At 34.9% G+C, this 15,844-nt stretch overlaps 1 protein-coding gene across 1 annotated transcript in view; it reads left to right on the top strand.

Annotated features, from left to right (window-relative positions):
- The window catches only part of LOC129144371 (protein eyes shut homolog), a 141,869-nt gene that overhangs the window by 35,670 nt on the left and 90,355 nt on the right, over positions 1-15,844 (top strand). Inside the window, exons 4-5 of the mRNA XM_054686568.1 lie at positions 12,031-12,127; positions 12,311-12,418. Of these exons, the coding sequence (XP_054542543.1) occupies positions 12,031-12,127; positions 12,311-12,418 (205 nt within the window). The remainder of the gene's footprint in view (positions 1-12,030; positions 12,128-12,310; positions 12,419-15,844) is intronic.

The raw sequence follows: 15,844 nt of genomic DNA, 5'->3' as shown, positions 1-15,844 counted from the left end.
CTGGCTTTCTGGGTCATATCAGCCAATAACTCTGCTTATATCATTAAACTTTCTTGATTGGGGTCTCTTCATATGCAAGTGAAGAAAGTCTTATTAATGCACAGTGGTTTAGGTACATGTTCACTGTTCATGTATCAATGGCTACTCATAAGCAATTACCATCTTCAGTGGAAATGCTTCTGCTCCAAAACACATGGCCAGTTTTCAGAATAACTAGATGTGTCATAAGCATAATATAAAAAACACATTGTGTTTGGAGGTCCAAAACTGCAATTTATTTTCTAATACTCACTGTGGTTTCATGTTTTCCTGCCTCTCACTGGCCCTTAAGGGAGTCTCTTAATAATAAGGATATCACTTATTTACTCTTCTGTTCAAAAAAGTCAGCTTAGATGACATTAGTTAAACAGACATCTTATTCAAAGCTATTTCCATTTGTTTTGCATTAAAACTTCCTTAAGATGTTAATGTTTTTTAAGGATATGAAGCAAGTCCTTGAACCTGTATACATGACAGAAAGTTCTGGGCCTTCTGAAGGATTAAAACTAAAAGCTAGAAAACCATCAGTAATTGATTTTGCAAAAATAGCATGGGCTTTATAGAGCATATGAGAGAATATTTTCAAGAATGAGACAGGAAAAACAAGATAGAGAAGAAAAAAACGAAAAAATACAAGGGGAGCATTTGATGCCCAGAAAAATTTAGTAATTATGAAGAACATAATTCAAACAAGTAAATAGTTTTCCTTTTAGCAAGCACTGAGAGTGAAACTTGTTGAAAATTATTCAATATCAGTGAAGCTAATTTATTTAGTAGAACAATTCTAAACATTCTACTACGTAGAATATTTTACTTAGCCTACTTACATTTCTAAGAATGTAAGAAACATGTTATTATTTCTGAGAGTGTAAGTAGGCTAAGTAAAATAGAAAAAAAATCTCAGAATATAAATATTTATTGAGGAGGCCATAGTATATTTATTCACTTTAGACAAACTTCCTTTGTTTTCACCAGAGATAATTTTCTGCAAAGTGGGCATTGTTTTCAAACCTTAATATTTTAAAAATTCTTTTGCTATTTATAAGTGCATTTAATAAATTTATAAAATATAGTGATATTTCTTTCCTGCTACGGGGTTAGGGAAAGAAAGTTTGGAAACATTTTAAAACCCTCTAGTCATATATTGAATTAGTAATGATATCTGCTGTCCCATTGAACATTGACAAAGATGTCATGGGGAGAATTGAGATTTCACTATTATTAAATAAATGAAATCTTATTTCCCCTTAGTATTTTATTATTGTACGTAAGCCAAATCAGAGCTTTGGCTAGAGTGGCAGGTAAACACCGTGAATTATGTGTTTATTCCTTTGTGATTGTGATTCAGTACAAAGAGATACTTGAAGTGCACATCATTTTTTAACTAATTTGCATCTATGTTTTTCTAAACCTAATTGTGGAGTATGTTTCTGTAAATCAGATCTGAATACTGTAATAACGTGTCTTTAGTAGTTTTAAGTTGTGTAGCAGATGAAAAATTAAAGGCTGTAACATTGCTTTTAAAAACCACCTCAGAAAATTCAAAAGTTGACTATGCAACATTTTAGAAGCTTTGACTGGGTTACTTTAATAGCTTTATTTAAAATAGGTTCTATGTCAAAGCCAGTATATTGTTTTTAAAAGAAAATATTTTATCAAATTTAATTCTCACAAGTATCAACATTTAGAACTACAAAGAATTCCAAGACTTAACATCTACAGATATGATTTGGAAGCTCCACTGGATCTTTTTGGAAGTTGTTGATGTTTGTCAATTGACTAAAATAGGACAGGTCGTAAGAGTAGAAATTTAAGGCTTTAGGCTAAGGATTCAGCGTATGTATTTCTGAATTTGTTTTCACAGTTTTTAGTCAGTCTGTAGGGTCTCTCACTAGATAAATATGAGTATAGGTAAAATTTCAGCCAGAGTAACAATGCGACTGTATGTTAGAAAACTATATTAGAAATGACATTCAAATTCACTCTGAAGGACCAGCAAGTAGAATAACTGATACTTTTGGGTTTACATCAGACTGCATGCTTAGCAGGTAAGCTATTTTGGTTACTGTGATTGAAATATATAGTCAATATATATATATATAGTAAAAAATATATATATAGTAAAAATAATCTAATCCTTTTAGCAAAGTAAGCTACTTAAAAAATTATAGGTATAGTTAAGCACCACAACTATTGTGATCCTGCTTTGTGAGATAAATAAAGGGCAAAGCTTCTGTCTTCTGACTAAAACTGCGGTGATTAATTGGGTCTCTATGAATAATGAACATTTTCTACAGGAAAATGAGGAGGCAAAAGAGCATGTGACAGTAATAATTCAATATGGTTATTTTATATAAAATCTTATTAGTTTGGCACAATATCTGTAAGAAAATAGGCACAATATCTGTAAGAAATTAGCTTTAATAAATAGAAAAATAACACACAGGAAGGCACATTTTATGAGATTTCTATAAACAAATGGGTTTTATTTTTGACACCTCAATAGTGTTAGCTTTGATTATTTAGTATGTAATGAATTTACACACCTAGAAACTTATTTTATTGTAACCAACTTTTTTTGCCTCTATAAACTGTACTCCATACACAAATACATATCTATCTTGTAACTGCATGTTGTTAGTGTTCTAGATTTTTTAAAAATATTAACTGATTCAACAAACATATTGATTTCCTATGATGTGTCAAGTCTTGAGATAGGTTCTGGAAAAATTAAACATGGTGAAGATATGCCCTCAAGGAATTGAAAGTTTAAGGGAGAGACATATCAGTTAGTTAACCATTAAAGTACAATGCAGTAAAAGCTTTTGATAGTGATAGGAGGCAGCCAAATGCCTAGACAGATAAGGGTGGGTACCCGGTGAAACATCACCTCCAAGCCAATGCCAGTTTAAAGCTTGAAAGCCAAGCTATAAGTTAAATTGTCAGACAGGATTGAGAACTTGTCTTCCTGTTTGGTGCGCTTTCCTCTGATTGATCCCCACCCTTCACCTATTTTACATATACCTGCCCTCTCCTAATTGGTTTTCCACACTGTTGTACCCACCTTTGAGTCTTGTCTTCACTTTAACTTTTGCACACTCACAAACCAATCAGCAAGCACTCCCCATCCTGTGTCTATAGAAACCCCAGACTCAGTCAGTAGAAGATGAGATGGCCTGACTTTGGGGAAGAGACAGCCTGACTTCAGGTTGTACAGGAAGACGACCTGTCCTTCCTGTACCCTCTCCAGCTCCCCTCTCCTCTGAGACCTGTTTTCATCACTCAATAAAATTCTCCACCTTCACCACCCTTCAATCATCTGCATGACCTCATTCTTCTTGGACACTGGACAAGAGCTTGGGACCCACTGAGTGTGGGTACCCAGAAAGGCTGTCCAACCAGCCCTTTGCCCTCCCCGGCGGAGGGCAGCCACCCCATGTGACGAGGAAAGGCACCAACTGAGCTGCTAACACACTGCTGTCTGTGAATGGTGGAACTAAAGGAGCACTGCAAAATCCCCTCTGGGGCTTCAGTGTCACAGGCACCCTGACCTGGGTTCCACCATGTTCCCGCCAAGGCAACACACCTGGTCAGGCTGGGGGCCCGTGTGGAGCTTGCTCCTGTTTCGGCACCTGGAGTGGCCAGCCAGGTCCTGCACTTGCTGGCATATGTGCTCCCTCCCCCAAAAGCTTGAGCATAATGGACCAAGTAGATGGGGCACCCCTCCCACGAGTCTGCCAAACGGGCTGAGAAAAATCCTGCATCACTTCCACATTTATGCCAGAAATATGCACAAGGGATGACAAGTTGTGGATACATAACACTGCTTTCTCATTTCTGTTGACAACTTTTAGTTATGTTTCGCATGATTTATAAGAGTCTCCAGCATATGAAGCCTCAGTTGCCCACAATTATGTGCTCATTAAACCACGGTCTTCCCTGCTTTATTTTCCACTCCGTTGCAATAATTCCTGGGATCTGGGATCACCTCTCAAATAAACTACTTGTGAGAAAATCATTATCTCAGACTTTTTTTTTTTTATTTTTGGAACAACCCAAGCTAAGACACATAGTAAATTCCATTCCCATGGTAACTATGATTTACCCAAGTCTGGGCATGCATGTGAGTGGAATATTGGCATTCAGACCCCTTCTTTAGAGTTGATGCTGAGAGAAGAGGCCTTCTCTTTCTGCCAGATGTTTTCAGTCAGTACAGACAACTACCATGTTCTCTTCATGTGGAGATGATCTGTATATAGTAGGATAGAAGTGTTTGGGGAAGGAATCCTGGCAGAACTTACAGTTCTTTCTTCAATTTTGTGAACTGTCTGGTATCCCTCTCAGCTCGGTTACCAATATATCTCACTTCTTAACTAAGTTCATGCTTTTATTTATATGTTTATGGCCATTAGAGTAATGGCTAAAACATATAGTGAAGGCAAAGAGTTAATTAAGTGGGAAAGGTTGAATAAACTGGTTTCAACTTCAAGCTGGTAGAAATCAAATATAAAATATATCACTTGAGGGCCAGGCACAATAGCTCACACTTGTAATCACAGCACTTTGGGAGACTAAGGCAGGAGGATTGCTTGAGGCCAATAGCTCCAGACCAGCTTGGTCAACATAATATCTCTACAAAAAAAATTCTAAAAAAATTAGCAGTGCGTGGTGGTTCATGCCTGCAGTCCTAACTGCTCAGGAGGCTAAAGCAGGAGAGATCACTAGAGCAAAGGAGTTTAAGGTTACAATGAGCTATGATCACACCACTGCATTTCAGCTTAGGCAACAGAGCAGGACCTTGTCTCTAATAATAAAAAATAATAATAATAAATACCACAAAACCACACGAAGATTAAGAAGGTAAAGACGACTTCAAATGAAATGCATGAGAATGTGTGTGTTTGTAGCATACAGTAGAATTATTATGTTAGCATGTGTGTGTCTAGCCTAGAAATATATGTCAAGAATTAAATAATTTATTTTCTAATGTTCTTTTTATGAATGGTTCTTTATCTTTCTACTTTGAATTACTCCACTTTCTCAGTTTATAGGCAAAATATTACCCTATCAAATACTTCTTAATTTAATGTAAAGAGCTTAGTTTCTAAAATAGCTACTTTGTATGTCTTCAAGGTGAAAGGAACAGAAGTTTCCTTAATGACAGGATTAAAATGTGGCAAAGATGCCTTGCAAGGAGCTGTAGTGAGAGCAGAATCAGATCATTTACATGTGCTATTGATTTATAATTGGGATCCTACGCTTGATGGAATTGCAGTATCACGGGAGACAAGTAGTTGCATTTAAATGTGTCTATTACTCCAGTATATAAACTATCATTATGTTAATTCCACATTAGCCAAGGTATACAAGTACAAACACCAAATAAATGTGTCATTTGACAAAATAGTTTGTATAAATTAGAAATTACTCCTGTTGACAATTAAAAACATGTACCCATGTTGTAGCACATACCTATTAAGGTTAATAGCTGTAGAAATTTGAATTTAGAAAATTCCTTAAAGAAAATACATACATAATTAAACATAAAACATGTTAAATATTTATTACATTCTAAAATATTAGCTCTTCTTTTTTTTAAGTTCACTTTAAAAATAGTTGTTAAAAATCTTATTAGAGACTATGGGAAATATTAGTTCTGTATATTCATATTTCATAGTTTTTAAAGTTAAATTTAAAGAATTTCTTATATTGGTTCATTATTTTAGAAAATGTTAATATTTGAATACAAATATTTTTAAATAAAATAATATTTTTTTAAAAAAATCTGACTTGCTAAGAAAAACTTCTGAGATTTTTTTTGTTTTCTTTTTATCAAGCTTTTAAATCCAGAGAAATTAGATTATTTAATTAAGAATAAATAGAAATAATACATTTAATACTTTTGAAAGAAAAACATTTTTAAGTGTTTGAGTTTTTATTTAAAAATATATGATTTTTAACTACCTTGTGTGAATTCATGCTATGGTATACACTAGTTTTTTTCCCTATTTACATTCATTTCAAATTACTCCAGCTAATACGAATTCTGAAGTGGAGATTGTTAAAATATAGTCGTGAATGATAAAATGCTATGTAAAATGATTTTTATGAAAATTTCATTATTGTACTCTGTTCCATACATTACCTTCTAGAGCATAAAGTGCAAAAAGGCTGAATTTGTTAGAAAAGAGAAAATATTAAGTGATTTAAAAAAATAATACCTACAATCCAGACTGATTTAGATCTTAAATTTGAGCAGTAGGCTTTAAAAATCAATTTTGTGTATTTTGGAGGAACGAGTGCAGAAGTATAAAAATATCATTTAGTGACCATTCGTGTGTATTTGTTATAGCCATACACGGACGAGACAGTGTAAGAAAAGGATCAAGACAGTATCCATTTAAGAAGCTTCACTTTTATGCATGTAAAGATCCTCCCTGCAGTTAACAAAGTACGGCCAACTGAATAGTTCTGAGTAGGAGTAAAGAACAGGGGAACAGCATAAAATTAGTAATAATAAACTTTCTGTTTGGGCAGTTTCTTACCTGTAACTTCATATATTCAAAACAAGTACCTTTCACAGAAATGAATATCAACTTCTAACACTAAGGATTATAGAATATGTAGTTTGGGATTAAGTATACAGTCATGTATTGCTTAAAAATGGGGATATATCCTGAGAAATATATCACTAGGCAATTTTGTTGTGTGAACAACATAGTGCCCTAACACAAACCTAGATGAGATAGCCTACTGCATTTATAGGTCCATTATAATATTTATAGATCATTGTCATTAGAAATGTGGTCTGTCATTGACCAAAATGTTGTTATGCAGCAAGTGACTGTATGCATACTTCGCTCTTAAAATCCCCAAAACATAGGCTATCTCAGCAAAGCTTTGCTTTATATTGAATGCAATCCACATGTTATGTTTTCTCCCAATGTCTGCTGCATTTCGGCAATCTCATTTCCTCAACCCATTGACATATGTTGCTAGCTGGTAACAAAACTCCATCTTAGAAATGTCAAACTTAATAAATATGACAAAATCACAGGAAACAAGGTTATCCTGTGAGCTACCCAAGGTCCTGGGCCCTGAGTGTTCTGATTCATCAGCACAGCTGAAATCATGGAGGCTCACTGGTGCTTCTTTATAGCCAGTCAGTGCCCCTGAGTTCCACTGCCTCAAAAGAACATTTCTAAGAATCATTTTAGTGTCAAAATGCCCTGCCTCCCAGAGAAAACTAACCAGACTTAAAGTAGAAATGGTGAAATGCACTCAACTTTCTCAATTTTTAACTTGTGAAAAATCTAACCTCAAACAAATACTTAAAGAATTAAACATCTTTTGAAAATAGAATCTAAGTTGTTTATATCTGTACTATGGCATTTACAACCTAAATATAGAAAACAGCAATGGCGATTGAAGAATGATGAAGCATGTTGGAACAATTACAACTTGCTCACCTAAAATGAGGAGAGCCATAATAACTTGGAAGTAATTCATTTTAATTTTGTTCCTAAAGCTGAGGATACAACACCTAGCGTATGAACGAATTACAAAAATGTAACTTCAGAGATTCATTTGCAGGCTCTGAGAATTGAGTAAGAAAAATAAGGCAAATTAAAAATATTGCTTGTCCTTTTGGCTTAGGATTGACTTGGCGATGCGGGCTCTTTTTTGGTTCCATATGAACTTTAAAGTAGTTTTTTCCAATTCTGTGAAGAAAGTCATTGGTAGCTTGATGGGGATGGCATTGAATCTATAAATTACCTTGGGCAGTATGGCCATTTTCACGATATTGATTCTTCCTACCCATGAGCATGGAATCTTCTTCCATTTGTTTGTATCCTCTTTTATTTCCTCGAGCAGTGGTTTGTAGTTCTCCTTGAAGAGGTCCTTCACATCCCTTGTAAGTTGGATTCCTAGGTATTTTATTCTCTTTGAAGCAATTGTGAATGGGAGTTCACTCATGATTTGGCTCTCTGTTTGTCTGTTGTTGGTGTATAAGAATGCTTGTGATTTTTGTACATTGATTTTGTATCCTGAGACTGTGCTGAAATTGCTTATCAGCTTAAGGAGATTTTGGGCTGAGACGATGGGGTTTTCTAGATAAACAATCATGTCGTCTGCAAACAGGGACAATTTGACTTCCTCTTTTCCTAATTGAATACCCTTTATTTCCTTCTCCTGCCTGATTGCCCTGGCCAGAACTTCCAACACTATGTTGAATAGGAGCGGTGAGAGAGGGCATCCCTGTCTTGTGCCAGTTTTCAATGGGAATGCTTCCAGTTTTTGCCCATTCAGTATGATATTGGCTGTGGGTTTGTCATAGATAGCTCTTATTATTTTGAAATACGTCCCATCAATACCTAATTTATTGAGAGTTTTTAGCATGAAGTGTTGTTGAATTTTGTCAAAGGCTTTTTCTGCGTCTATTGAGATAATCATGTGGTTTTTGTCTTTGGCTCTGTTTATATGCTGGATTACATTTATTGATTTGCGTATATTGAACCAGCCTTGCATCCCAGGGATGAAGCCCACTTGATCATGGTGGATAAACTTTTTGATGTGCTGCTGGATTTGGTTTGCCAGTATTTTATTGAGGATTTTTGCATCAATGTTCAACAAGGATATTGGTCTAAAATTCTCTTTTTTGGTTGTGTCTCTGCCCAGCTTTGGTATCAGAATGATGCTGGCCTCATAAAATGAGTTAGGGAGGATTCCCTCTTTTTCTATTGATTGGAATAGTTTCAGAAGGAATGGTACCAGTTCCTCCTTGTACCTCTGTTAGAATTCAGCCGTGCTGGAGGCATCACACTACCTGACTTCAAACTATACTACAAGGATACAGTAACCAAAACAGCATGGTACTGGTACCAAAACAGAGATATAGATCAATGGAACAGAACAGAGCCCTCGGAAATAACGCCACATACCTACAACTATCGGATCTTTGACAAACCTGAGAAAAACAAGCAATGGGGAAAGGATTCCCTATTTAATAAATGGTGCTGGGAAAACTGGCTAGCCATATGTAGAAAGCTGAAACTGGATCCCTTCCTTACACCTTATACAAAAATCAATTCAAGATGGATTAAAGATTTAAACGTTAGACCTAAAACCATAAAAACCCTAGAAGAAAACCTAGGCATTACCATTCAGGACATAGGCGTGGGCAAGGACTTCATGTCCAAAACACCAAAAGCAATGGCAACAAAAGCCAAAATTGACAAATGGGATCTCATTAAACTAAAGAGCTTCTGCACAGCAAAAGAAACTACCATCAGAGTGAACAGGCAACCTACAACATGGGAGAAAATTTTCGCAACCTACTCATCTGACAAAGGGCTAATATCCAGAATCTACAAAGAACTCAAACAAATTTACAAGAAAAAAACATACAACCCCATCAAAAAGTGGGCAAAGGACATGAACAGACACTTCTCAAAAGAAGACATTTATGCAGCCAAAAAATACATGAAAAAATGCTCATCATCACTGGCCATCAGAGAAATGCAAATCAAAACCACTATGAGATATCATCTCACACCAGTTAGAATGGCAATCATTAAAAAGTCAGCAAACAACAGGTGCTGGAGAGGATGTGGAGAAATAGGAACACTTTTACACTGTTGGTGGGACTGTAAACTAGTTCAACCATTGTGGAAGTCAGTGTGGCGATTCCTCAGGGATCTAGAACTAGAAATACCATTTGACCCAGCCATCCCATTACTGGGTATATACCCAAATGACTATAAATCATGCTGCTGTAAAGACACATGCACACGTATGTTTATTGCGGCATTATTCACAATAGCAAAGACTTGGAACCAACCCAAATGTCCAACAATGATAGACTGGATTAAGAGAATGTGGCACATATACACCATGGAATACTATGCAGCCATAAAAAAATGATGAGTTCATGTCCTTTGTAGGGACATGGATGAAATTGGAAACCATCATTCTCAGTAAACTATCGCAAGAACAAAAAACCAAACACCGCATATTCTCACTCATAGGTGGGAATTGAACAATGAGATCACATGGACACAGGAAGGGGAATATCACACTCTGGGGACTGTGGTGGGGTAGGGGGAGGAGGGAGGGGTAGCAATGGGAGATATACTTAATGCTAGATGACGAGTTAGTGGGTGCAGCGCACTAGCATGGCACACGTATACATATGTAACTAACCTGCACAATGTGCACATGTACCCTAAAACTTAAAGTATAATAAAAAAAAAGTATTGCTTGTCCTGAAGACTACCTGGTCTGCTAGCCACATAAGTATGGTAGCTTACTTACAATTAGTGTTTCATAGTGTGTGATCATTCCATCTTTTAAATGTTAACCTATCATTGTTGTTATGTTTTAAATACATTTCTTTTAGATATCTTGTAGTTTCTTCTGTTATTTAGTCTGCCTCTACCTTTAAATTGGCGTTTTTAAAAATCATATTTAATATAACTTTTGATATGTGTGGCTGTAAATACACCTTCTAGCTATTTGTTTTCTATTTGTTGTATCTGTCCTTTGTTTCTTTTTCTGTTTTCTTTTGGATTAAGTAACTTTTAGTTTTCCATATTATATACTACCAAAGAGGCAGCCAGATTTTATAAGGTGTAACACCAAGCTCCCTGTTAAATTGCAACGGGAGGCAGGTTTGCGGTTTGATCCAATGGTAGACACCACAGAGAATGGCATTGACTGTGGCATGGTATGATATGAAAAGATGAAATAGGTCAGTCAATTCCGTGTTCTATCGTGGGAAGCTGAGTGAGAAAATACCGAGGGAATTTTTCATTGAACAGTAGGTGCTGAAGCTGAAATGTCATAATATAGACATAGAGACCAAGAGAGCTGTGCTATATCACTCGCATGCCAACATTACAAGTGATTTGAAACTGAACATGCTGAGATATTTGTGATAGAAAGAGAAGAAAAAGTGATATGAGAAGGATAAAGGACATGTACTATAAAAGGCAGACAGCTATTCCTGGGTAGCTAGACTATGCTTCCCTTTAAATGCTTCTTAGTTCCAATTCCAGTCTATGTGTATGCAAACAATGAATACAGTTGTCTTAAAGTAACCTGAATGACTCTTTGTTCCTCAAACTAAATTAGCCTGATTGCATACTGACATTTAGAATATTGTATAATGTGGCTGCACTTATTTAGTGCTTGGTAATATCACTGAAAAAGCAAAATAAAGCGAAATCTTGTTTCTTACATATTTGAACTAGTACAGAAAAAATATTAACAAGAAAAATGGTTTTACACATATATTTTATTATACTTAGTTAATATATAACCATAGAATTGTTTAACTGTTTATTATAAATATTAATATATTTCATTGTATTTTAAAAAGTGATATCATGCAGGTTTTTTCTGACACAAATGTGTTGAAATAATTGCAACTGTCTTGTTTATCAGCCTGTATAATTTTCTTTCATGTTCTTTTTTTTAATATAACTGGCATGTGTTTAAATGGATGACTGATTATGTAGCTATGAATCAAAATAATTTGTTTTCTTTGAATCACTTGGATATAAAAAGCAATTAAATAATTTGCTTCATCTGCTAACTGCCTTGAATAAATTTGATCATTGAAGCTCAATTTTACTTTAAGATTGGTCATCACATTAATTCATTTGCTTTCCAGATCATTTCAATTCTTCTTGTTCAAACATTTAAATACCTTAAAACAACAGCAACATTAGCAACATCTCTACCTTCTCAGGGGATTTAGTGGAGTATTCCTCCCTTGAGTATTTCATTTAAACTCATTAATCTAGAAACTGGCATGTTTTTATGCACACATTATGTGAAATGGAGTTTTATGAGAAGCTTGAGATTAATTATTTTCTTTTTCCTTTTTTAACCTCCATTATGAGCGTATTCTTTAGACTACCACTGATTCTGATTTTTTTACTCTATAACAAGGATTGCTCATCCATACTCATCTGATACTCTTTGCAGAATTTGAAGGTAAAAACTGTGAAATTGATGTGAAAGAGTGCCTCTTCCTTTCCTGCCAGGATTATGGTGACTGTGAAGATATGGTCAACAATTTCAGGTACAGAAAACTTAAAGAGTATCTAGATACATGTTTATTTGTCTAGATGTATACAGGTATAGAATTTTAATTGGTGAATTAAGCACCAATTATAATTATTAAAAACTTGCCATGCTACAATTAGTTGAAGCATTGATTTTATACATCTATATTAATGGAGTTACTAAACTTTTTGTTTAAAAGGTGTATTTGCAGACCTGGGTTTTCTGGATCTCTGTGTGAAATTGAAATTAATGAATGTTCCTCTGAACCTTGCAAAAATAATGGAACATGTGTGGATCTGACAAACAGGTGAGAAGCTACTTTTTATTAAATTAATTATTTGATATGTGTAATTCAACATGTAATAAAGTGAGCACACATGTGCTCATTATGTAACTAAGGCAGCTGATCACCACTGATACATTTGTGCTTGTACCAGGACATCCTCATTTGTCCCATCCAATCACTTATGTCAAAAATCTCAAATTTTTATTTACCAATCTTGCTGTTAGTTTATAGTGCTATTTGTATGTGTGCCTGAACAAAATGCTGTTTAGTTTCCATGTTAATATAAGCAAAACAATATTGTGTAGAGTCCCCCGAAATTGTTGTTGAACATAATATTTTGTAATTCCTGTTGATGCATGTATCTGTTGCTCATTTTTAACTTTTATACAATATTTAATATTAAATATATACCAACATTTATCATTCTACTGGTTATAGATATTTGGACTATTTGCTTCTTTTGTCTTACCTACAATGATATTAAAGTTTTCAAATATTTCTCTAAATACACAAGTACTAGTAAGTCCGAGGTTACATACATAGAAGTAGAATTGTTGAACCATTGGGTAAACATGGTCACATTTGCTAAATCACATTTATATTTTTCTCATTTCTTTTGAAAAATATAATTTTTGTATTCTTAGCAGGGAATAAATGTTTTTATTGGCATTTTCAGAATGTTCCGTTTTAGGCTGTGTGTAAAGTTATATCTTATTGTAGTCTCCCTGCATTCTTATAATAATATGAAGTTTAACAATTTTATGTACATTTTGAGATGATTAATTTTGCCTTTTTAGAAATGCCTAATTATGGCATCTGCATATATATATATATATATATATATATATACATATATTTACTCAACTACATAGGTATTTCTCCTAATGTTATCCCTCCCCTTGCCCCCCAACCCCTGACAGGCCCCAGTATGTGATGTTCCCCTCCCTGTGTCCATGTGTTCTCATTGGGCAACTCCCACTTATAAGAGAGAACATGCAGTGTTTGGTTTTCTGTTCTTGTGTTAGTTTGCGAAGAATGATGGTTTCCAGCTTCATCCATGTCCCTGCAAAGAACAGGAACTCATTCTTTTTTATAGCTGCATAGTATTTAATGGTGTATATGTGTCACATTTTTTTTTCCAATATAACACTGATGGGCATTTTGGTTGGTTCCAAGTCTTAGCTATTATTAATAGTGCTGCAATAAACATATGTGTGCATGTGTCTTTATAGTAGAATGATTTATAATCCTTTGGGTATATGCCCAGTAATTATATTACTGGCTCAAATGGTATTTCTAGTTCTAGATCCTTGAGGAATCACCACACTGTCTTTCACAATGGTTGAACTAATATACACTCCCACCAACAGTGTAAAAGCATTCCTATTTCTCCACATTTTCTCCGCATCTCTCTAGCATCTGTTGTTTCCTGACTTTTTAATGATCGCCATTCTAACTGGCATGAGATGGCATCTCATTGTGGTTTTGATTTGTATTTCTCTAATGACCAGTGATGATGAGCTTTTTTAAATATATTTGTTGCCTGCATGAATGTCTTCTTTTGAAAAGTGTCTGTTCATATCCTTCGCCCACTTTTTGATGGGATTGTTTGTTTTTTTCTTGTAAATTTGTTTAAGTTCCTTGTAGATTCTGTATATTAGCCGTTTCTCAGATGGATATATTGCAAAATTTTCTCCCATTCTGCAGGTTGCCTGTTCACTCTGATGATAGTTTCTTTTGCTGTGCAGAAGCTCTTTTGTTTAATTCGATCCCATTTGCCAATTTTGGCTTTTGTTGCCATTGCTTTTGGTGTTTTAGTCATGAAGTCTTTGCCCATGCCTATGTCCTGAATGATATTGCCTAGGTTTTCTTCTAGAGTTTTTATGATTTTAGATCTTACATTTTAATCTTTAATCCATCTTGAGTTAATTTTTGTATAATGTGTAAGCAAGGGGTCCATTTTCAGAGTTCTGAATATGGCTAGCCAGTTTTCCCAACACCATTTATTAAATAGGGAATCTTTTCCCCATTGCTTGTTTTTGTCAGCTTTGTCAAAGATCAGATGGTTGTAGATGTGTGACGTTATTTCTGAGGCTTCTGTTCTGTTCCATTGGTCTATATATCTGTTTTGGTACCAGCACCATGCTGTTTTGGTTACTGTATCCTTATAGTATAGTTTGAAGTCAGGTAGCATGGTGCCTCCAGCTTTGATCCTTTGCTTAGGATTGTCTTGGGTATATGGGCTCTTTTTTGGCTCCATACGAAATTTAAAGTAGTTTTTTTTTCTAATAGTGTGAAGAGATTCAATGGTAGCTTGATGGGAATAGCATTGAATCTGTAAATTACTTTGGGCAGTGTGGCCATTTTCACAATATTGATTCTTCCTATCCATGAGCATGGAATGTTTTTTCATTTTTTTGTCTCCTTTCTTATTTCCTTGAGCAGAGATTTGTAGTTCCCCTTGAAGAGGTTCATCAGTCTCTTGTAAGTTGTATTCCTAGGTATTTTATTCTCTTTTTAGCAATTATGAATGAGAGTTTACTCATGATTTGGTTCTCTGTCTATTAATGTTTGTCTATTAATGTCTATTATAATAGGAATGCTTGTGACTTTTGCACATGGATTTAGTATCCTGAGATTTTGCTGAAGTTGCTCATCAGCTTAAGGAGTTTTTGGGCTGAGACGATGGGGTTTTCTAAATATACAATCATGTCATTTGCAAACAGAGATAACCTGACTTTCTCTCTTCCTATTTGAATACCCTTTATTTCTTTCTCTTGCCTGATTTTGTTATTTACCCAGTAGTCATTCAGGAGGAGGTTATTCAGTTTCCATGTAGTTGTGTCGTTTTGAGTGAGTTTCTTAATCCTGAGTTCTAGTTTGTTGCACTGTGGTCTGAGAGACTGTTTGTTATGATTTCCATTCTTTTGCATTTGCTGAGGAGTGTTTTACTTTCAATTATGTGGTTGATTTTAGAATAAATGCTATGTGGTGCTAAGAAGAATGTATATTCTGTTGATTTGGGGTCGAGAGTTCTGTAGATGTCTATTAGGTCCACTTGGTCCAGAGTTGCATTCAAGTCCTGAATGTCCTTGTTAATTTTCTGTCTCATTGATCTGTCTAATATTGACAGTGGGGTGTTAAAGTCTCTCACTATTATTGTGTTGGAGTCTAAGTCTCTTTGTAGATCTCTAAGTACTTGCTTTATGAATCTGGGTGCTCCTGTATTGTATGCATATATATTTGGGATAGTTAGCTCTTCTCGTTGCCTTGATCCCTTTACCATTATATAATGCCCTTCTTTGTCTTTTTGATTTTTGTTGGTTAATGTCTGTTTTGTCAGAGACTAGGATTGCAACACCTGATTTCTCTTTTTTTTTTTTTTTTTGCTTTCCATTTGTTGGTAAATATTCTTCCATCCCTTTATTTTGAGCTTATATGTGTCTT

Source organism: Pan troglodytes, chromosome 5 (genome assembly GCF_028858775.2).
Source record: "Pan troglodytes isolate AG18354 chromosome 5, NHGRI_mPanTro3-v2.0_pri, whole genome shotgun sequence".
NCBI lineage: Eukaryota > Metazoa > Chordata > Mammalia > Primates > Hominidae > Pan > Pan troglodytes.
This window is presented reverse-complemented; position numbering and strand designations above follow the sequence as displayed.